Source organism: Acanthisitta chloris, unplaced genomic scaffold (assembly GCF_000695815.1).
Source record: "Acanthisitta chloris isolate BGI_N310 unplaced genomic scaffold, ASM69581v1 scaffold10573, whole genome shotgun sequence".
Taxonomy (NCBI): domain Eukaryota; kingdom Metazoa; phylum Chordata; class Aves; order Passeriformes; family Acanthisittidae; genus Acanthisitta; species Acanthisitta chloris.
The window spans coordinates 46,173-65,891 of NW_008665422.1; the positions used below are offsets into that span (position 1 = coordinate 46,173).

General features: G+C 36.0%; 1 protein-coding gene across 1 annotated transcript in view; it reads left to right on the top strand.

The window, feature by feature from the left end:
• Positions 1–19,719, top strand: part of UBR1 (ubiquitin protein ligase E3 component n-recognin 1) — a 55,267-nt gene that overhangs the window by 33,374 nt on the left and 2,174 nt on the right. Inside the window, exons 28-42 of the mRNA XM_009071749.1 lie at positions 858–1,045; positions 1,671–1,876; positions 3,071–3,164; positions 5,494–5,646; positions 6,059–6,156; positions 6,748–6,841; positions 8,122–8,270; positions 10,285–10,340; positions 10,652–10,748; positions 12,592–12,659; positions 13,567–13,717; positions 14,515–14,602; positions 16,264–16,397; positions 17,624–17,732; positions 19,609–19,665. Of these exons, the coding sequence (XP_009069997.1) occupies positions 858–1,045; positions 1,671–1,876; positions 3,071–3,164; positions 5,494–5,646; positions 6,059–6,156; positions 6,748–6,841; positions 8,122–8,270; positions 10,285–10,340; positions 10,652–10,748; positions 12,592–12,659; positions 13,567–13,717; positions 14,515–14,602; positions 16,264–16,397; positions 17,624–17,732; positions 19,609–19,665 (1,742 nt within the window). The remainder of the gene's footprint in view (positions 1–857; positions 1,046–1,670; positions 1,877–3,070; positions 3,165–5,493; positions 5,647–6,058; positions 6,157–6,747; positions 6,842–8,121; positions 8,271–10,284; positions 10,341–10,651; positions 10,749–12,591; positions 12,660–13,566; positions 13,718–14,514; positions 14,603–16,263; positions 16,398–17,623; positions 17,733–19,608; positions 19,666–19,719) is intronic.

Sequence of the window (19,719 nt, forward strand, 5' to 3'; positions counted from 1 at the left end):
TGAACAGAAAAGAAGAATCTAGTTACCTTTAGACAGTATGCTAAGACAGGCCAGTTTGCTCTTACACATTTTGTTTGGCAACAGCTTGCTGCCAAACAATCTCTTGGCTGATCATTGTGGGCATAGCTCTAAACTTACCTCAGCATATGCCATGTTTCTTTTTTTAGACATGTGTCATATGATATCTGCTAAGCAGTCAAACAAAATACAAAAGTCAGGAGGAAATGAGCCTCTTACAGCTCCACTGCTTGTGCAATTTGTTGTTTGATTTCCTCAAAAAATAATGGCGTTGTGAATGGAAGTGGTGTATAATGTTGAATTTGTCACTTAAGTAACTGAATAAGAGGAGTTAGTTCTGTATGTTTGAATTAAGTCTGCCTGTGTTTTTTTAATGCTACATTTCTAAAGTATAGAAATATTTCTAGTTTTTGAAAACATGGTGGATGAGTAAATACAGTAAGAAGAATAGTTTTCCAGTGTACCATGAATAGTGAAAGTACAATTCACAGATGCATAAAACCTGGAGAAGGCTTGTTATGTTCACCTTGCTAAAATTTCTTAGGAATAGGCAAGTACCTAATTAAAATGGCTTTGATGTTATCAATCTTTTTTTTGGGCTAGGGATTGTACTAGTGACCTTTTGTGGGCCATAAAAGTCCAGTCTTCTGATTAATGACCAGGTTAATGAGCACACTCAACATTTAGAGATTGTAGTTTTATTTATTTTCAGATAGCAATTAATTTGTTTTTGTCATAAATGTGTTGTCAGTTAAGCAATCTGATGTCAGTGGTTAGAATGACTGTAGTTGGGGGAAAATTCTGTTGCCTGTGATTTCTTTATTCTCTTTTATTGTAAGACACAGAGCAGTCAAGATAAAGAGAAAGCTGAGCGGAAGAGGAAGGCAGAAGCAGCTAGATTGCACCGTCAGAAGATAATGGCCCAAATGTCTGCACTGCAGAGGAATTTCATTGAAACCCATAAGCTCTTGTGTGAAAACACACTGGAGACACAGGGGAAAGAAGATGCTGTTATGGAGGAAGAAAGGTAAGAAAAAAGACATCCAGGGTTCTGGTGGGGAGAGTTCATTACCTGCTACATAAGGTATGGAAGTATGTTCAAGGGACAGACTGTGTCATTCCAGTCAGCAGACTTGTGCTTTTGATTTACTTTTCAGTCATCTTGTGTTACAGAATTAGATGTAAACTAGCATGTGTATGATGCAAGAACAGTGGGTCACTTTGTGGAGCAGTGTAAGATAAAAAATACATGGAAGCTTATTGTGTCATGAAGCATTGAATTAAGGTAGTGGCATTAATTTTCAGTAAGTTTTCTTCAGGAATGGGAAACAATTTGAATGTGTCTGTAAGATTAAAATATATTCAATCCAATTTACATCAAATACAGCTTCCTGGATTGTCTGCTGTCTGAATCCACTTAATTGTGTTGTTCTATGTTAGCTGGGTTCACTTTCTATTTTTAAAGAATATTGCATTTTAGTGAGGATTGAGGTGTTTCTTCATTGTTTGGTCATCCTTTGCTTTTGTAAAGCACTTGTATATAAAACCAGAAATATTAGCTGTGTGTGACATTGTTAGATGCCTGGCAGAATGAAGTTTGTTTAGAAAAAAAATCTCATTGTTTTATGTTTGTGTTGCTTATGGTCTTACAGCATGTCTTTGGCAATTGATTATTCCAAAATTGCTTTGGGTCCCAAACGAGGTCCATCTGTTGTTGAGAAAGAAATTTTGACCTGCATTCTTTGTCAGGAGGAGCAGGAAGTAAAGTTGGAAAGTGCTGCCATGGTATTATCTGCCTGTGTCCAAAAATCAACTGCCTTAACACAGAATAGGAGCAAAATTCTTGAACTCTCAGGGGGTAAGCAATTTTTCTTCTTTTAGACTACAAGCAATTCTGTAGTTAGAGCTCATAACCTTTGAACCAATTAAACTGTGTTCAGTCAGTTCACTAAATGGCATACCATACTTAAGAGAAAGGTCAATGTTTTTAAATTGTTCTAAAATCCATGCTTTAAAACTAAAGTGAGAAGCATATGAAGATTTAGATGTGTTGCTGGGGAAAATCAGAAAATGCTTTAATCTCACGAGGATTTAATAAAAGATGTAGATTTGGTAGGAGTAGTTGCTCTGGAAAAAATACAAGACTTGTAGAGATTCCTGTTTATTCAGGTACAGTAGCAAACTTTCCCAGTTTGGAGGAAATGCATGAACATTGTCAGGGGCCAATATGGCAGCCTGGAAAAGGGTTAGTGTATTTGGTATGGTTTGTTGGTTTGGTCACGACTTAAGGGAAAGAAAACTATCAGTAGGAGGATAAGGGGAAACTTAAGTACTCGCTGACATTTTTGCTCTTTTTTTTGAAAAAGAAAATTAATAGCACTTCAAGATCAGATGCTTTTTGGCTCTTAATTTTAAAAAGAGAGAAATACAGTCCAGAATAGGATAACGAAACTTGAAAGAATATCTAGATGACTCAGTGTATTCACCTTGACAATTGTTACTATTGAATGGATAGTAATATTGAAAGTACTATCAAAACCGTTGTCTTCTCTATAATATTAAAATGCAGAGAAGATACTTGAGATCCCAAAAGGCCAAGAACACCAGCAGTGCTGTTTGTGTCAGTGGTTTGAAAATATATAGGATGAGTTGGAAAAAATGACTCATCTTTCTTGTCTGTAGTAGTTCATTTTCATTTAAGAACACAGTAAGAAATACATTCAAAATTGCAGTGATGGAGAATCCAATCACAGATATATTCCAGTAGTGAAGAGACCTTTTTTCTTTTTAATAGATTTACTATTGTTTTTGAATTTTGTCATCTTTTGCTTCATAATTACTGAAAAGCCTTTGGTAGTTTAAGTGGGCTCTGTCTTGTGATTACTTTACTGGATTATTTGTGTGGGAGAGTTATGCAAATGGAATTTTAATGTGACTGTGCAAACTCTGGGAAAATAAAATACGAAGTCTTGTGTTCTGTGTATGTTGTTCATACTGATGGGCAGTTACGTTACTGTTCCTTCAATGCTTTCTTTCTGCCATGTCTTTCTAGATGTACTAGATCCTCTCTTCATGCACCCTGACTTACCTTGTGGGACCCACACAGGAAGCTGTGGTCATGTGATGCATGCAGCCTGCTGGCAGAAGTAAGGATGTGTCTTTGCAACCTTTTAATGTTTTTTAATTAATCTATTTTCCCAAGTCATCTTAGTGCATACTCAAAACCAAGTACAGTAAGGGGATATGGCACAAGAGTTGTTTTGACTTGGTGAAGAAAATCATCAGAAGTTTTTAGATTCTTCTGTAACCCAAAGAAGACTCTAATGAGTTAATGATGTGTACAGATCAAACCAATGTGGTAAAACTGGTCAAGAATAAGAAATCATATCTAGTAGGTTTATTTTCAGCATTTATGAGAAGCAGTAGGAATCTTTTGGGTGAGCATCCAGTAGCAACAGTACTTTGAAAGTTTGTCACCAGGTTAGTACTGTAAGAAGGAAGCTGAATTACTCCAGTGAGTAACTTGCATTTAGAATAAAATATGAATGGTTAAATCTACCAATACTTGTTCACCTCCAAGATCAGTGACCAAACTCTTAATGAAAAGTAAGCAGGAAGACTTGATACAGTGGCTACAAACTTTGCTCAATTTCTGTTGTTTGGGGGACTCCACAATTTAGATAAAATATGTTGGATTAGAATGCTACCTGAATATTAAAAGACCAAGACCCCTAGCTCGCAGGATACAGTCATGCTGCTTGCAACTATGTTTGCAGGATTACAGAGAGCAAAGCTAATGCTATCTGCATTTGACTCCATATAGGTCTGGAAAGTCTAAAAAATGTGAAATAATAATAGAAATAATTCCACTGAAGTACTATCAACAGATAGAGAATTGGGCTATGCAATTGCAAGCTGCTCTTTACTGTTGTATAATATGAACAGTCTCTTGAGGTTTGTTATTTATACTTGTGCCATTTTGCTTAAAAAAAAAACTTACTAAATTTCTGGTGCTTATCATTTGCTTTTCTATGTGTGTGTGTATTTTATTTATTTTTTACAATAAAATACAAGTACAGAATAAATAAATGCAGACATATAAAATGTGTTCCTTGAGTATAATACATCTGCTCTTGGCAGATCCATCTACATCTGCATAGATCTAAGCAGTGGAACATTGGAGATCAGTTCTCTTGCTCCTTTTAAGAAAAGATGACTTGCTGTTAGGGTTAATAGGATTAAAATGGACAACAGGCTCTTCTCATATTGGATGGCACAGAAGGTCTGAGTATAGTCTTTTATTTGTTACATAACAGACATTGTAATTTACTAATATTTCTCCAAACAATGTCTGCCACACCTTTCTATGTGCAGCCTAAAAATACTGCAATCCCTCTAAAATAGTACAAGTTCAAATGAATAGAATATCCTTGTAGCTGCCCAGTATGAGGAAGAGGAGCTGCTTACCAAGAATATAATTGTTTGAATGTGGAGAAAATAAATGGATCGTTTTATTAATTATAACAGAATACTTTGCTAAATATTCTGTAACTTTTAGAACTTCCGCAGATGCCACTGCAAGCACAGTTTCTCTTACTATGTAAATGGGATTTTATTTTATTCCCTTAAGATGTATGATTTAAAGCAGGAAAAAAAAATCATATCTAGTTATTACTTCAGTGTGGAAGTTAGATAATTTCATATCTGTCTCTAAGATCCTACGTACTCGGTCTGAACATTAGGACTTAATTTAGTTGTGTGTATCCAGTCAAGAAGATTTAAATGGTGAATCTTTTTGTTCCTAATAGTACTCCAGAGACATTAATGAAATTTGAAGGCTTATTGCAGTCCCTGAGGGGGGAAAATTATAATGAAACCTGTAAAAGATCGTAATTATTTCTTAGTTTCCTTCTGAGTTTAAAACAGTGTGATATTGTAATGTAAATTATCCTCTCTCCCTGTTAAAAGAATGCAGCAGTTTCATTGTCTAGTCAGAAGGGTCAGTCATTGCAATGAACAGCTGATTAGTCATTCATGATATGTTACTAGTAGTTTTTCCTAAAATTGAATAGCATTATGTACAGTCCCTGTTTCAAATATACTGTAATGCATTGCACATGAGAGATATTAGTTGTAATGTTTCATTCTGTTGAAGATGTGAGATAAGAGTAGAGAAACTTAAGGACTGCTTTTCTGTAAAATCTTACTTAAATTTAAGAGGATCTTATAAGCAAGGAAAATGTGCCATCGTTTTTCCATCAGTGGTAAACCATGCATTTTTGCATGAGTTCATCTGTGTGCTCAGAGGTTTTATTTTATTTTCACATCCAAGCATGTGGAAGAGTTATAAATCAAAGGAAGAGACTTGTGTGTTGGCTTGGATAGGCATTTGTGTATAATACTGCTTTGAACATTTGTTTTCATGTCATGTTGGAGCCATTCCACTTTGTAGTAATTTCCTTTTCTGTGTTGTAGGTACTTCGAAGCTATGCAGCTCAACTTTCAACAACGTCTGCATGTCGAACAGATATTTGACTTGGAGAATGGGGAGTATCTTTGTCCACTCTGCAAATCTCTCTGCAATACTGTGATTCCTATCGTTCCATTGCAGGCTCAAAAAATAAACAGGTGAATTGCCAGATTGCAGAACCTTTAATTTAAAAAAAAAGAAAAATTTACTTTAGGGCTGGTCAACTGTAAATTCTTGGAAGGAAGACTTGGTTTGGCCTTCCTAATCTGTATAAAAGACTGCATATCTCCTTATTGGTTATTGAGCCAAATATGCTTCTTTTGGCAGTCAGTTATTTTATTTTTTTAAAAAGCATTTTTGGATTGACTGTTCTTTGGAGCTGATATCAAATGAGAAAGTACCTAGATCTAGCATTTAGCCTAACACGTTTTTTACCGTTTGCTCAAAACTTACAAAGCCAGTAACACTGTGCAAATACTGAGTTAGTGTGTTTGGATCTAAATGTGTCCTCTGTTTTTGAAGATAAGGTTAGAGTGTTAAAGTAAACCTGCTTTCTGTTTTTGTTTCCAGTGAGGATGCAGACGCAGTAGCTCAAATCATGTCCCTAGCTAGGTGGCTGGAGATTGTCACAGTCAGAATATCAGGCTACAGTGTGAAAAATGCTAAAGGTTTGTTACCTTAATTTTTAAGCTATTCTGTGGGATATATGTCAGTACATTTTAAGTAGTACCAACAGAAATCTTCAAATAAATACATTTTGCTGCCAATTGAGACAGTGCCAAATAAAGCTGAGGATGAAGTCATAGCCTTTCTGATCTGATGTCTCTATTTCAGTGCCCTCATCAGTTTTTCTAATTTATGTTAATTTCTTTCCATCTTTCTTGTGGAAAAAAGTTTGTACTGTTGGAGAGGATACTAGCAAACTAACACTCAAGAGTCAGTTAAACTTTTGTATTGACTATGATATAGTAAAAAAGAGAAACTAAACTTAAAAGGCCAAAATAAATGTATGTATGAGTTTAGAAAACAGAAGGTACAGAGAATCAACTACTATGATGGGGAATAGAAGCAAATGTTACTTAATAAATAATCATAGAAGACAATCTGGCTGGTGAGGTCTGTTTACAATTACCAGTTTAAAATAAAACAACTCACTTCTGTTATACTGAAGTAAAAGTAGTTACAACTTACTTGGTTTCTAAAGTGGATCTTTTTTTTTTTCTTTCTTTCTTTTTTTTTTTTCTTTTTCCCCCTGGAAGGAGAGACCCAAAATCTTACAGCTTTCGCTAACAAGGGAATGGGGAGCTCTGCTTTGGAATTCCATTCCATCCTTAGTTTTGGAGTTCAGCCCTCGTAAGTGTTACTGGGAGTGTTCTCTGCATTATGTTAATTCTCCCTAAAGTAGCCTAAGTATACTTCAGGATTTGTATTGAAGGAAAGACATGATATATTTGGTCTGAATATGGGTTTACTTACTCTTTTTCATCAGCATTCACTGAATATCAGGTCTATGTGGAGCTAGTTGGACCATTTTGTCAAATTCGGTATGGTAGTTCTTATGTTTTTGGTACAAAGCTAGAAGCCAGTAATCGTCTAATCCACAATTCCAGTGATCTGGGTTACTTGCTATGCTTCTGGGCACATTATTTATTGTCTGTCTGCCTTAATTTTCCTGCCACACATCTGTTTCGGGTACAGATTTCACTTGGGTTTGGATACAATAAAGTACTATAGATTACTCAGAGGAGTAGGGCTGTGTGGTCTGTTTCTATTCCAGTGGCAAAAGCACTCACCCACTAAAACAGAATGAATGGATAGATACTTTTCAAGTGTGTACTCAGCTGTCTCATTTTTCTTTTTAGATCACACTGTAAGTACTCCTGATTCTGACTGACATCATAGTTATGCAAAGTACTTACACATATCTGTTATTTGTGAAGTTGTCATCAGAAAGTTGAATCAAATGTTTTTCTTGATAACTGATCTCTATAGAAAGAGTTCTGTAGTTTGTGCTTTAACAGTGTAGTGTTTAAGTACGAACTTGGCTAAATCCCAGACTTGGTGGTACAGTTGTTTTGGCTGTAGAGATAAGTTTCTGTTACAAAGTCCTGTGTATGCCTTTGATAAAAACCCACAAGCCAGTAAAGCTGCCAAGCACTTTTTTCTACATAAAACTGTATTGCATAAACTAACCTAATGTCATTTGCAAAGAGCTTAAGTGCTAAAAAAATGCTTTTTAAAATGTTTGAAATGTCCTTCTTTACATATTTTGTGCCTTATTATTTTCACTTCAGCAGTTTTAATTACACTTTCTTACATTACATTTTGATTTGATTTAAATGTTTGCATTTTTTTGAGTGCAAATTATAATGTAATATACAGAAATAATCTCTTTCCAGCTTGGCAGCTCTTAACCTCTCAGTTTGTAGAGCCTTTTATGTCAAGGTACTTGTTTACTACTGAAAACTAGTGGTTTTTCCTCTCCTCTGTACATACAGAGTCTTGGTATCCAAGATTGCTTTCATAAATAACTGTCCTGGTTTGCACTTAGACTTCATTAGTGATTGATCGACCAGTAAGTAATAAGCACTATTAATAATTGAGACTGAAATTATCTTGCCTTCCTTTTACAGAGCCAAGTACTCAAGCAGTATCAAGGAGATGCTTATTCTCTTTGCCACCACCATTTATAGAGTTGGGCTAAAAGTTGCTCCCAATGAAGCTGATTCCCGGATTCCTATGATGACCTGGAGCACATGTGCTTTTACCATCCAGTGTATAGGTAAAGTATAATTTGAGTTTGTTCCTTCTCTTGAATTGAAAATGTTACAGTTGCTTGATTGTATAATTTTGTACAATCTGATTGTGTAAATAATAGTTCTACGTAAGTAAGAGCAATATGTAATGGTGTAACAAAGTATATTATGTGTAATTGCATATATAGTAATGGAATTATAATCTGTAGTCCAATATAAATAATAGGATGTTTTTATTAGATGGTAGGTTGTGAAATAAGATATGGAATGCCAACACTGAGTTTAATCTGAGACCACAGGGAGAGCTCATGTTCCATGTTACTAATTGTAACATTAAGCATGTTCAATTAATATCTTCAAGCTGCCAAAGATCATTGACCTGCAGGCATCTCCTACACAGCTGTGAAATAGTAGTCTCTCTCTCATTATTCTTTGTCTCTGTTCTCAGAGGATCTCATGTCATGGAATTTGTAGAAGAAATCAGTATTTTGTATTCTGAAATTCGTAAACGTGAAGCTGTAGATAAATTGGTAGTGGCTTCCAGACAAGGAGGGAGGCAAAAGCCAAGTCTGAAATGCATGATGAAGGAATTGAGAATGTAACTGTACATCTCTATAAATATGATTTGCCAAGTGTACCATTTTTTTCTTGCTGAAGTTGAGGTGCAAGTGTAGTCTACCTAAAATCTATAGTGGACTAAACCCAACTGAAATATCAGGAGTTCAAAAGGTTTTAAGAGGATGTTGGGAATATTCTGATAAGGCAGTCACAGAAACTGAATGCATTTTTTTAGTGATGGATTCCATCTGAGTTTTCAAACGGTTCAAGAAAGCACTGGAAACCACCCAGCTTTACTAACATTAATGTGCTTAATGCTGTGCAGATTGTTTTCTGTGACATATAAAAAACTTGGTGACTGCCAGGCAGAACTTTACTAGCAAGTCTATAAATGCCATAACTTATCACAGGTGTGATATTGAAGGCCTATATCAGTAGTAGAAAATTCAGATACCTTATGGGGACAAAATTAGAAAACCAGAGAGACCACTGTGAGAGTCTGACTTACCCTAGGCCACACCACTTCCTTGGAGTCTAGCCACATGGTGCATTATTACAGCCATTTAACAGGCATATAGCCAAGCTGCCCAGACAAGGAAATTTAGCTACCTGTGTTACTGGAGTCTGTAGGGGAGGTTCAAAACGTGATTGACCCAAGGGATGTGACTTGCTGTTACTGCTGAAGTTAGACTCTTAAAAATATAAATCTGATTTTTCCCATGTTTTCTCAGCAACTCACATGTTGTGTCTTAAAATGGTGTATGGAAGTGCTAAGTTAAAACAGCTTAATTTTTTTTTGTTTGAAGTGATTAAAAAAAGAAAACTCAAAAAAACCCACAAAACCCAACAGAACAAGAAACCTCTAAACCAAAACCTCTCAATGAAAACAAATAAAAATTCCAAGTGTACTGATTCATCTCAGAAAAGTGGCCAAAGCACAAAAACATTTGAATTGATCCATTTTTTACTTGATTGAGTTAATTTGGCTTCTTATTTATATTGGCTTATTTTCTCTATTATCACTTCAGAACCAGTGTACTCAGGGAGGAAAGCTGAATTGTATTCCAGCTTGGGAATTTGGTATTCAAAGTACTTTTGTTAAACTGACAGTAGTGTAAATCTGAGGGTAAGATGGCTGTATAGCATTCCCATAAATGTATCTTGATTTTTTGAGCACTGCTTAAGGGTAACTGAAAATAAAACTAAATCCATAGAATGAATGTGCTGTCATCTTTCATGTGGAACAGTGCTCCTTTAAATCCTTAGTTAGCAAGATCTGAAAACTGTTAAAAAGCTCATTTAAACTATTTATCTGGGAAATAAGCAGTGACATTTAAGATAGATTTATTTTTTTTCCCCCCCCAAGAGTTCTCTTAATAGAATGAAGTTGAGCTTTAAAAAGGAGCACATATACTGAGAGTAAATGAATATTAGGTTTTGTAGAACAAAACAACTTATTCTCTTTCTGTGTTTAATTTTAAGAAAACCTGTTGGAAACAGAGGGCAAGCCTTTATTTGGATCTCTACAAAATAGACAGGTATGGACAAATAAGATATACAATATATTTTAAACAAAAATTTTTATCCAGTATAAATGCATATATAAAAAAACCCTCTGAAACTGCTAACATCAAGATTATTCTCTGTTGAGGGATATCTCAAAATGTTTAGGTTGCTAACACAAAGAGCACTTTGGAAGAATAATATTTCTTCTTATATATGGAAGTTCATATTAATTTATCAATGTGTTTGATTTTTGTAGAAGCAGTTATGTTTTTACAGTTTTATTTCATTATAAGTAATGGAATATTTCCTTTTTCCTGTCCAACCATTTTCTCTTGCGCTCTAGCACAGTGGCCTTAAAGCATTAGTGCAGTTTGCAGCTGCTCAGAGAACAACATCACCACCAGTCTTGATTCAGAAACATCTGATTCGTCTTCTAGGAGGTATTGTACTATATTTACCTACTACCTTTTGTGTTGCAGAAGTTTCTGTTACTAAATGGCACCCACATTAATGCAGTGTAGAAGCAAGTGTCAGGCTACTTTGACAATAGTGCTAACTTCAGTTTCTGTAATGTTGCCTGAAATTGTGAGCTGTCGATTGAAGTTAAGTAACCAATAATACTGTTAACTAATATCCTCCATCCCAGATTACCTAGGCCTAGAGATACTCAGGTCTGGAACATTACGGATGGTAAACAAACTATTTCTGGCAGTGTTCAGAGTTATTCCAATTCTCTTCTAAATAGGTGGAAAAAGCCACAAAATGAGTATGTCTCTCTTAATTGTGAGATTTCATTTTCTCAGCATGGAGAAGGAAAGGCTTTGAGGGGGTCTCATTGCAGCCTTCCAGTATCTTAAGGGGGCTTATAAAAAGGAGAGAGTGGGACTTTGTGGAGGTGGATAGCAACAGGTCAAAGGGCAATAGTTTTAAAGTAAGAGGGTGAGTTTAGATACAGATGTGAGGAAGAAATTCTTTACTCAGTGTGTCAGAGCACTGGAACATGTTGCCCAGAGAAGCTGTGAATTCCCATCCCTGGAAGCATTCCAGTGCCGGGTTGGATGGGACCCTGAGGTGGCATCCCTGCCAGTGGATTGGCAGGCGATTGGAACTAGATGATCTTTAAGATCTCTTCCAACTCAAACCATTCTATGATTCTATGAATCTGACTTTCAGTGCTTTAAAAAGGCTGCTTATAGCCTAGTTTAAGATATTTTGGTCTGAGGGAGAGCTACTTTGAGGGACATAACTATCCTCTGTGCTTCTTACGGATTAGGTTAGTAGGTTAGCCTTTGTGAATCCATTCTTTGGTTTGCCTTCCATTCAATAAGATTCTTAGGTGTGGTTTTAGGCTTTTGTATTGGATGAAGTTGTGAGACATGTAGTGTTTTAGTGCCTAGGTACATTCACCTTTAACACTGTGTGCTTTATCGGAGATGGAAAAATAAGTATTTATATATCCGAATTTTGAAGATATATTATTTAAAATTGTGAGCTGTTTGGTCATGTGGAAATAGCTAAACAGATGCACAATCAGTTTCATAAGTAGTAATAAGCAGTTAACTACAGAACCACAGAATATTCAGAGTTGGAGTGGACCCTTGAGGATAATGTATTCCAACTCCTGGCCCTGCACAGGGCATCCCAGATAATCACACCATGTGCCCGAGAGCATTGTCCAAACCCCTCTTGAACTGTCAGGCTTGGTGCTGCAACAGCTTCCCCTGGGAGCCTGTTCCAGTGCCCAGCCACCCTCTGGATGAAGAACCATTTTCTGATATCCAGCCTAAACCTCCACTGATGCAACTTCAGGCTTTCGGGTCCTGTCACTGGCTGCAAAAGAGAAGGCTGCCCCTCCACTTCCTTCTGTGAGGAAGTTTTATACAGCAGTGAGGTCTCCCCTCACTCTCCTTTTCTCCAGGCTGAACAGACCAAGTGACCTCAGCCACTGCTCATCTGGCTTCCCCTCAAAGCCCTTCACCATCTTCATTGCCTCTTTTGGACACTCGCTAATAAATTTGTATCTTTTATATAATATGGTGTTAATAAATAATTAATAATAAAACTGCACACCATATTCAAGGTGCAGAATCTGGCACTTCCCTTTGTTAAATTAAATTAGTATCTATTTAATAATAATTATTCCTTAGTTCAGAGACTTAGGTGCTTTTTTTTTAATGAAAACAAAGAAATGATAGAGGCTCTAAAATCAGGTTCTGATACTGCAGTTCATTCCAAACAAAGAATGTATGTATCAAATGTATAACTGATACCTTTATTTTGTAGTTCTTCTCCCAAACTTTAAAGCGGAGGGCACTCCATCACTCTTAGAAGTAGATATGTTCCACGTTTTGGTAAGCAGGTTCATTTTATTCTTCATATTAATACTTTTTTTGAGCATAGATGTTTGTGTACTTTACCCTGTAGATAGTCCTGCATTAGCTGTTCACTTGCATGAATGAAATGATTATGCATGAACACTGCATGCAATCAAATGTTGACATGACTGCTATATATATTTACTGTTATACATACATATACTATTGTATACATTCTGCTGTTCTTCTAACTTTCAAGTCTTTGCTGTTTTGCTTTAAATTTCCTGCTTGCAATCTCAATTTTCTTTTTACCACCTCCATTGTTATTAAACAAAAAAAAACTCTAAGAAAGGCACTCACAGCTTGTTTCCCCTCACTTTCCCTTAGAAATAGGTATCTCATACCTCCTGATTCCTTCACATTCACTTTCATTACCTCTTGTACTCTTCTTAGCCTCTTCTTTCTGTTCTTAATACAAATCTGTATTAGTTTCTTCTGCTCTTAAAAAACACCCAAGCAAGCACAAAACTACACAACAAAACAAGCCAACAAAACCAAACTCACCAAAATTAGATATGTTTTGCCCTGGTTGCCTTTCTGTCTAATGCTTGGTCTAGCTTCTTGCTTTTTTCCATGTGCTTTGTCTTATGTCAGGAAACAAAATTAAAACTTTTTAGGAGCTGGACAACCTGTCCTGGTGTACCTCTAAACTGGCAACTGCAATGGAACTGTGTCTGAGTTTCCTGTGTGCTGTGGGGCAGAGATGGTTCATATTTTCCAATGAGTTTATGCTATACTTCAAAGTAAAACTAGCAAGATAAATTAACGTGTTCAAACAGACCACATAAACTAAATATAAATGTATAGTGAGAATTTCTATTACCCTTGTAGCTATTACCAGGTTTTGGTTACTTTTCTATTTGCTTCTTCCTTTTCTCTGTAGGTGGGACTTGTGTTGTCCTTTCCATCCTTATACTGGGAGGATGCTGTAGATTTGCAACCTTCATCAATTAGTTCAGCCTATAACCACCTCTACCTCTTCCATCTGACAACATTGGCACACATAATGCAAATTGTCATCGCTTCAGCAACAGGTAGATGTGTATTTGTGTTGGATTTTTCCTGGCATTTTTACACAATTTCTTAAAAATAATGGATTGACACCATTAGTGGCTTCCAGGTATCAACTTCCTCTTAATAAGTGACACTTAGTGCTAGGTAGTAATAACTGTTTCTTAGCCTAAGAAAACAAAACAGTTACTGGTATATGGCTGCTTGCTCCAGTCAGTCATTTCAGTGTGGTAACTCTCCCTTCTTCACTCCTCATAGGAGAAGCAAAGCTCTGCTGAGCAACATCACTGAGCTGTGCAGTAACAGTCAGTATGGATTTAGGAAATAAATTTTTCTTTACCCTTCAACCTAGTAAATACCCAGATTTGAAATATTGAATCCTATAAACTAATAGGAGAGACTTGCACTTTTCTCTGTATTTCATAATACTGTTAAAAACTATCAGCAATCTCTAAGCTTTCTAGTTGCTACTTTCTTTTTTCTTCAGCATGATGTGAATTAAAAACAAAACAAAAACATAGTTCCTGTAGTTTAAGCTATGTAGGAGAACAGCTTCAAAAGTTCAAGGGAAGGAAGCAGTTCTTTATGTGAGGATGATCAATGAGGCAGCAATTATGATTGTTCTTTATAGCATGCAGTCTTAGGAGAACATATTTTAGACAGAAAACAGCAAACATAAAAGAACTAAGTGGAAAAAAAGGAATAAAGTGGAAATAATTCTGTAATGCAATTACATTTACTAAAATGAGTTCAGTAGATGTAAAAGAGAAGTGTGTCACGATGGAATGCATTTACAGTGGATTCATCTTTGTGTGTGCAGAATCCCCCACTGCTCACTCAGCTGACAACAGTGAGGAGGCACAGTCTGCACAGTCTTTCTGTAGAGAGGTTTGCCAGTACACCAGTGGGTAAGTAGCAGTTCAGTTACAGCATTGCATTTTCCTGGAAGGATGGCAATCCACAGAGATTGACCTGCACAACAGAGAAGGCAGGAAAAAAATCATCCATTTTGCATGGGGTATTAGTATAATGCCTTGTGCTTTCCTGCCATGTTCCTGAACACTGAAACTGATGAAAGGTACACCTTTAGTTAGAATAGCTGCTTTTTGTGGACAACAGAGAATTATTAGTCTGAAGGTGAAAAAACACCTGTAACCATTCTGTAGAGAAATACAACCAACCACAGTATTTATTTTTTCTTTGGTTAGTTTGTTTCAGATCTCTCACATTATAGGTGGAATCCAGAAAGGAGGAGATGGTTCCACAATAAAAGGGGGAGAAGGGAAGAAAGTATAAAGCTGATCATAGTTGCTTATTTGTTAGTGCCCATCTTTCATACTTTTCTGAAAGTACTTTTCTTTTGGACTTAAGTAACTGTGTGAAATGAACTCAAAAATATGGATGTACCTTCTACAAATCCTGCTTTTACATACCTTCACTAAAGCTAGTTGTGAAGGTACGTTTCTCAAGGACTGACAATGCTATCCACTTGTCTGAAAGTTTTAAGTCTAAATTTCTAAATATTTAACACTTGGTATTCAAATAATAGAAGTAATATTTTTCTGAGGTGCGGTGCATTTTGGAAAATTAAGTCACTCTACTGAGATGACTAGGTACAAAATTAAATGCCAAAGTTTATGCAACTCAGTTCTGAAACTATTAGTGTTTTATTTTCTGCATATGCATTTTCGTCTTCTAACTCTGACCTATCTGTGCTTGAACAGCACAGTCTACATAACAAATTTGCAGTGGTCTGTGACATTATAATACAGGCTTCCAGGTGATTTCTCAGCAGGTACCTCAGCAGCTGTTCACATTATGTGAACTTCCTGTTCACACAAATGTGATTTAACTGTTAGAAATTTCTAGTAAACAATGACACTAAGTTAAATTTACCCTGAAATTTTGACTAAATGCTCAAATTGCACAAACTATAAGACTAACTACTGGGATGAATATCAGTCCAGTATTTTTTTCAACATGGGTTTAGTATAGCCTTATTTTAGACAATCTGATTCTTAGTGTTGTGTCTTCCATCATGAAATACGAGTTATTACTATCTTTATACCATTGGTTTTATTGTTTCTGAAGAGTATTTATGCTAGTTTAAGGGTTGGGCTTTTCTCTCGTTTTTAACTGTGTGCAAAACACCAATTGAATCAAAAACTTTCACAATTTCAAACATTTGCTGGCTTTTGGTAATAAAAACCAGTCAGTGTAAGAATCAATTGCTGTGTGATGCTACGTTGTACAGTTTATATCAGATTATTTTGAGTAACTTAGAGATGGGCATCTATGTATTGGCTATTTATTTTTCATATTTCTGAGAAAAATATCAGTTGACATAATTTGATGGCTTAATCTAAGTGTTGGACATAAACTCAGTACTCATTCTTTAGGCAAAAGGGAAGTTGGAAGTTTGGTGCAGTTGGCTGTGTTTCACAGAATTTGGGGTACATCAGTGTTGCTTCTACACAGCTACCATCCTGCTGATGCTAGCAAAATGTGAAAGTGCTGGAAGGATTTGCACTGTGAACTACTGCAGTTGTTTCTCATTTGTGTATTACAGTTGCTTTAGTCAGGATATTCCAGGCTGGCATGTGTGGGATTGTGTTAAAAAAGGCATCATCCCTTACCTTCGTTGTGCTGCTTTATTTTTTCATTACTTGCTGGGAGTTTCTCCACCCGAGGAAATACTACAAGGTAAATAGGAGAAAATGAGTGTATCTATGTATGTCTGTTTATTGTTTTCTTGGAAAAATTTTTGAATGTTCACATTAACTTAATAATGGTCAATACATGAATGTAAGAACTGGTAATTAAAGGGGCTGCTGATTTGTACAGGAAGGGACAGGCATGAGAAGCTGAGTTGTCTTGAACTTTTTTGCATTGAAGGGTGTTCCTTCTGAGTCTGTGCACATATGTGCGTTATCAGTGATGCACTGATAGTAAGTATTTGTGGATACAAAAATTCTGTGACTTAAGGAGGGGATTCTAGGGTATATTTTAAGGTTAGGGTAGGATTCAAGGGGCTTAGATTACATGAGAAATAGCCTGGAGTATATTTAAAAGACCCCAAATCTCCTTGTGTACTTGCTGATGTTGGTAAATGCTAAAGACATAGGGATTGAGCAAAACAAAGCCGAATAGAAATAAAGCGCATTGTAGAACTTAAACCTCCTCCTTGAAGGATCCTAATGCATTACAGGTACTAAACCCAAAAATAAATATTTTGTCTTGCATCTTAATGCAGTGAAACACAGAATCATAAATGATTTGGAAAGAAGGACAAAAATTGCTATGAACAACTGAGACAAAATACAAGATTTTAAATTGATGTATATAAACTGTGAACTAAGCTTGAGTGTTATTGGGTTCTTAATTTTGGGATATGCTATTATCCTTGCTATGAGTCTGGAACTTTGATTCTACAGGGAAGAATCTTTCTGGTTAACCAACAATGCCTTTTTCTGTGGCAGAGCCAATAAATGACCACCCAACAAACTATTGAATTAGCCCAACTTTATGTAACATGTTAGCGGTGACTTGATTATAGCAATATTTAATGTCATAGAAGGCCAAAAGGATAGTGAGAAGCTAAAATGCAAGTACAGGTATCTACTGCACTGAGATGTGTTACATATTACACAGCAATTTTAAGCAAGTAATTCTGTTACTGCATTAACTTATGCATGACTTAAAAATTAATAATATATATCAAATTTGTTAAAGCAGATCCTCAGCTAATCCAAATTATTATAGCTCTGATTAAGTCAGTGGAATTACATCCAGTTGGACTGGCTATTCTGAAGCTGTAAGATACATGTTATTCAATGGAAAAGGGATCAAGACATTTCTAGCTTTGAGTGAGTTTTTCATCAGTGCTGAATCACTTAAACAGTTGTTCATGTTTACTTTTTCTTTTGCAGTTTCTGAAGAAGGGCAGTTCAAGGCACTTTGTAGTTACCTCTCTCTACCTACAAATTTGTTCTTGCTCTTCCAGGAATACTGGGACACAGTAAATCCACTGCTTCAGAGGTACTAACTGGGACTGGGCAGGCCATGTTTTTCTGTTGTGATGGCCCTAGGGGAATTCTGGGTCAAACTGTTTAGTAAATGATTGAGCTCTAAGTCATACTGAAGTTCTAAATATTTGATGTGTACAGGTAAAATGAAATATCTTAAAGTGCTTAAAAAACATGAAACATCCTGTGTTTTATGATAATTCCAGCATTAAACAATTGGTTTAGGGACTGGTGCTTGCAGAGTTTGTATTAAACTATACAGGCAGAAAGAAAATATAAACCTTTGCTTGCATGAGATGCCACTTACTGTTCATTGGCCTGTTTTTAATCTATCTACAGCAAAAGTGCTGATTACACATGCTATAAAGCATGTGGAAAATTATGACTATTACGTAATTGGCAGGGAGAGGCTTTGTACTATTTCTTCTTTGCATTTCTGAAATAGACTGGTGGATATTGAAAGTGACTTAATGCTTAAAAGGGACAGTTTGAGAATTAGGTACATTGTCATCTAGCAGTAAAGAAAGAATTGGTTGAATTTTGCATTCTAAAATACAAGTTAAAATAAACAGACACCCTCCCCTACCCTCAGCTAAGAGTAATCCAGTTAAATTATGCTGGAGAATGTCTCTGTGTATCTAATGTGAGCATATGAGCACTTGGCTGCATCAATGATTATTCCTGGTACCTGATAGAACTCTTCTGGGTCACACTAGCTTTTACTGCTTTGTTGTTTGATTGTTGTGTTTTGTTGTCAACATTTCTTCAATTTAGGGACATTTTGGTGTTGACTTCCAACTTAGAGTCCATATAGCTGACCTAAACAATTCCCTATATGCAGTCTTACTATGATTAATTCTATCTGTAGGCTTGGGGATGTCCTGTGCAGGGCCAAGAGCTGGACTCAATATTCTTGTGGGTCCCTTCCAACTCCAAATGTTGTGTGTTTGTGTGACTTATAAATTAATGCAGTAATTAATTAATTTTAATAAGCAAATTATTAAATAAGTTTGTCTTACTTGTTCCTACATGTTTGCTCAATGACATAGTGGTGCTTTTAAGAGAACACAGAAGATAGGTGCATGTGAGCACTGGGAAATGATCACTAGAGACTGGGTTAACAAATCCATCATAGTGTTCCCAGTCAGAAACAGAGGTTTCAAGTAGGAGGCTACGTATTCACTGTAATAGTAACAGTTGCCAAACCATCATGCAAGTTCCCATATGTTTTTTCACTGCATCTCATTTCCGAGGACTAAATTTGATTGTTGAGAAATGTGTTAAATGGAGTATACTAGATTGACCATCTGCTGCAGTTTTCTCTCCCTTTGCCTCCTTTTTTGTAGAAATAATTTAAAAGACATCTTGGACATAACAGTTCCTCTGTTCAGTAGCTGTCTGATATCTGCTGTTGTTTTGATAGACACAGTTGGCCATTCTAAGCATGCATACAACATGCAAATAAACAATTGTAAAATAACCATTGGGTGATGATTACTAAATAGAAGCAACAAATGTTTTTCCTTTTAGAGTGTACAATATTTATGCTGTGACTTTCAGCACGTGTTCCAAAAGGTACTGTGTATTGTAGCCCACTTTGAGGACTTGAATATGTATGAAGACTGCTTGCATTTTTTAACTCTGTGTTAAGGTTGTGTTTTCATGTGCACGATGATCATTCTAAGCATTTTTTCACATAGGTTTTTCATCTTGTACACAAACTCAAAATCTTCTGAAGCAAAAGTATAAAGAATAGCTGTTTCTCCTTGTGAAGGTTTAGCTAGAACTATCAATGCTTTATTGGTGTTCTGTGTTTGCTTATTGCTTACTAGTTTAGTGATCCTAAACATATATTTGTATCAAACACTGCAAATGTTTATTTGAAATAGGTGGTGTGCTGACCCAGTGGTGTTAAGCTGTTTGAAGGGCAAAAGCATTGCAGTAAGGTGAGCTTACTGTTGTTTTTTTCCCGCTGGTTTTGACTTAAAACAGTTGAAAGA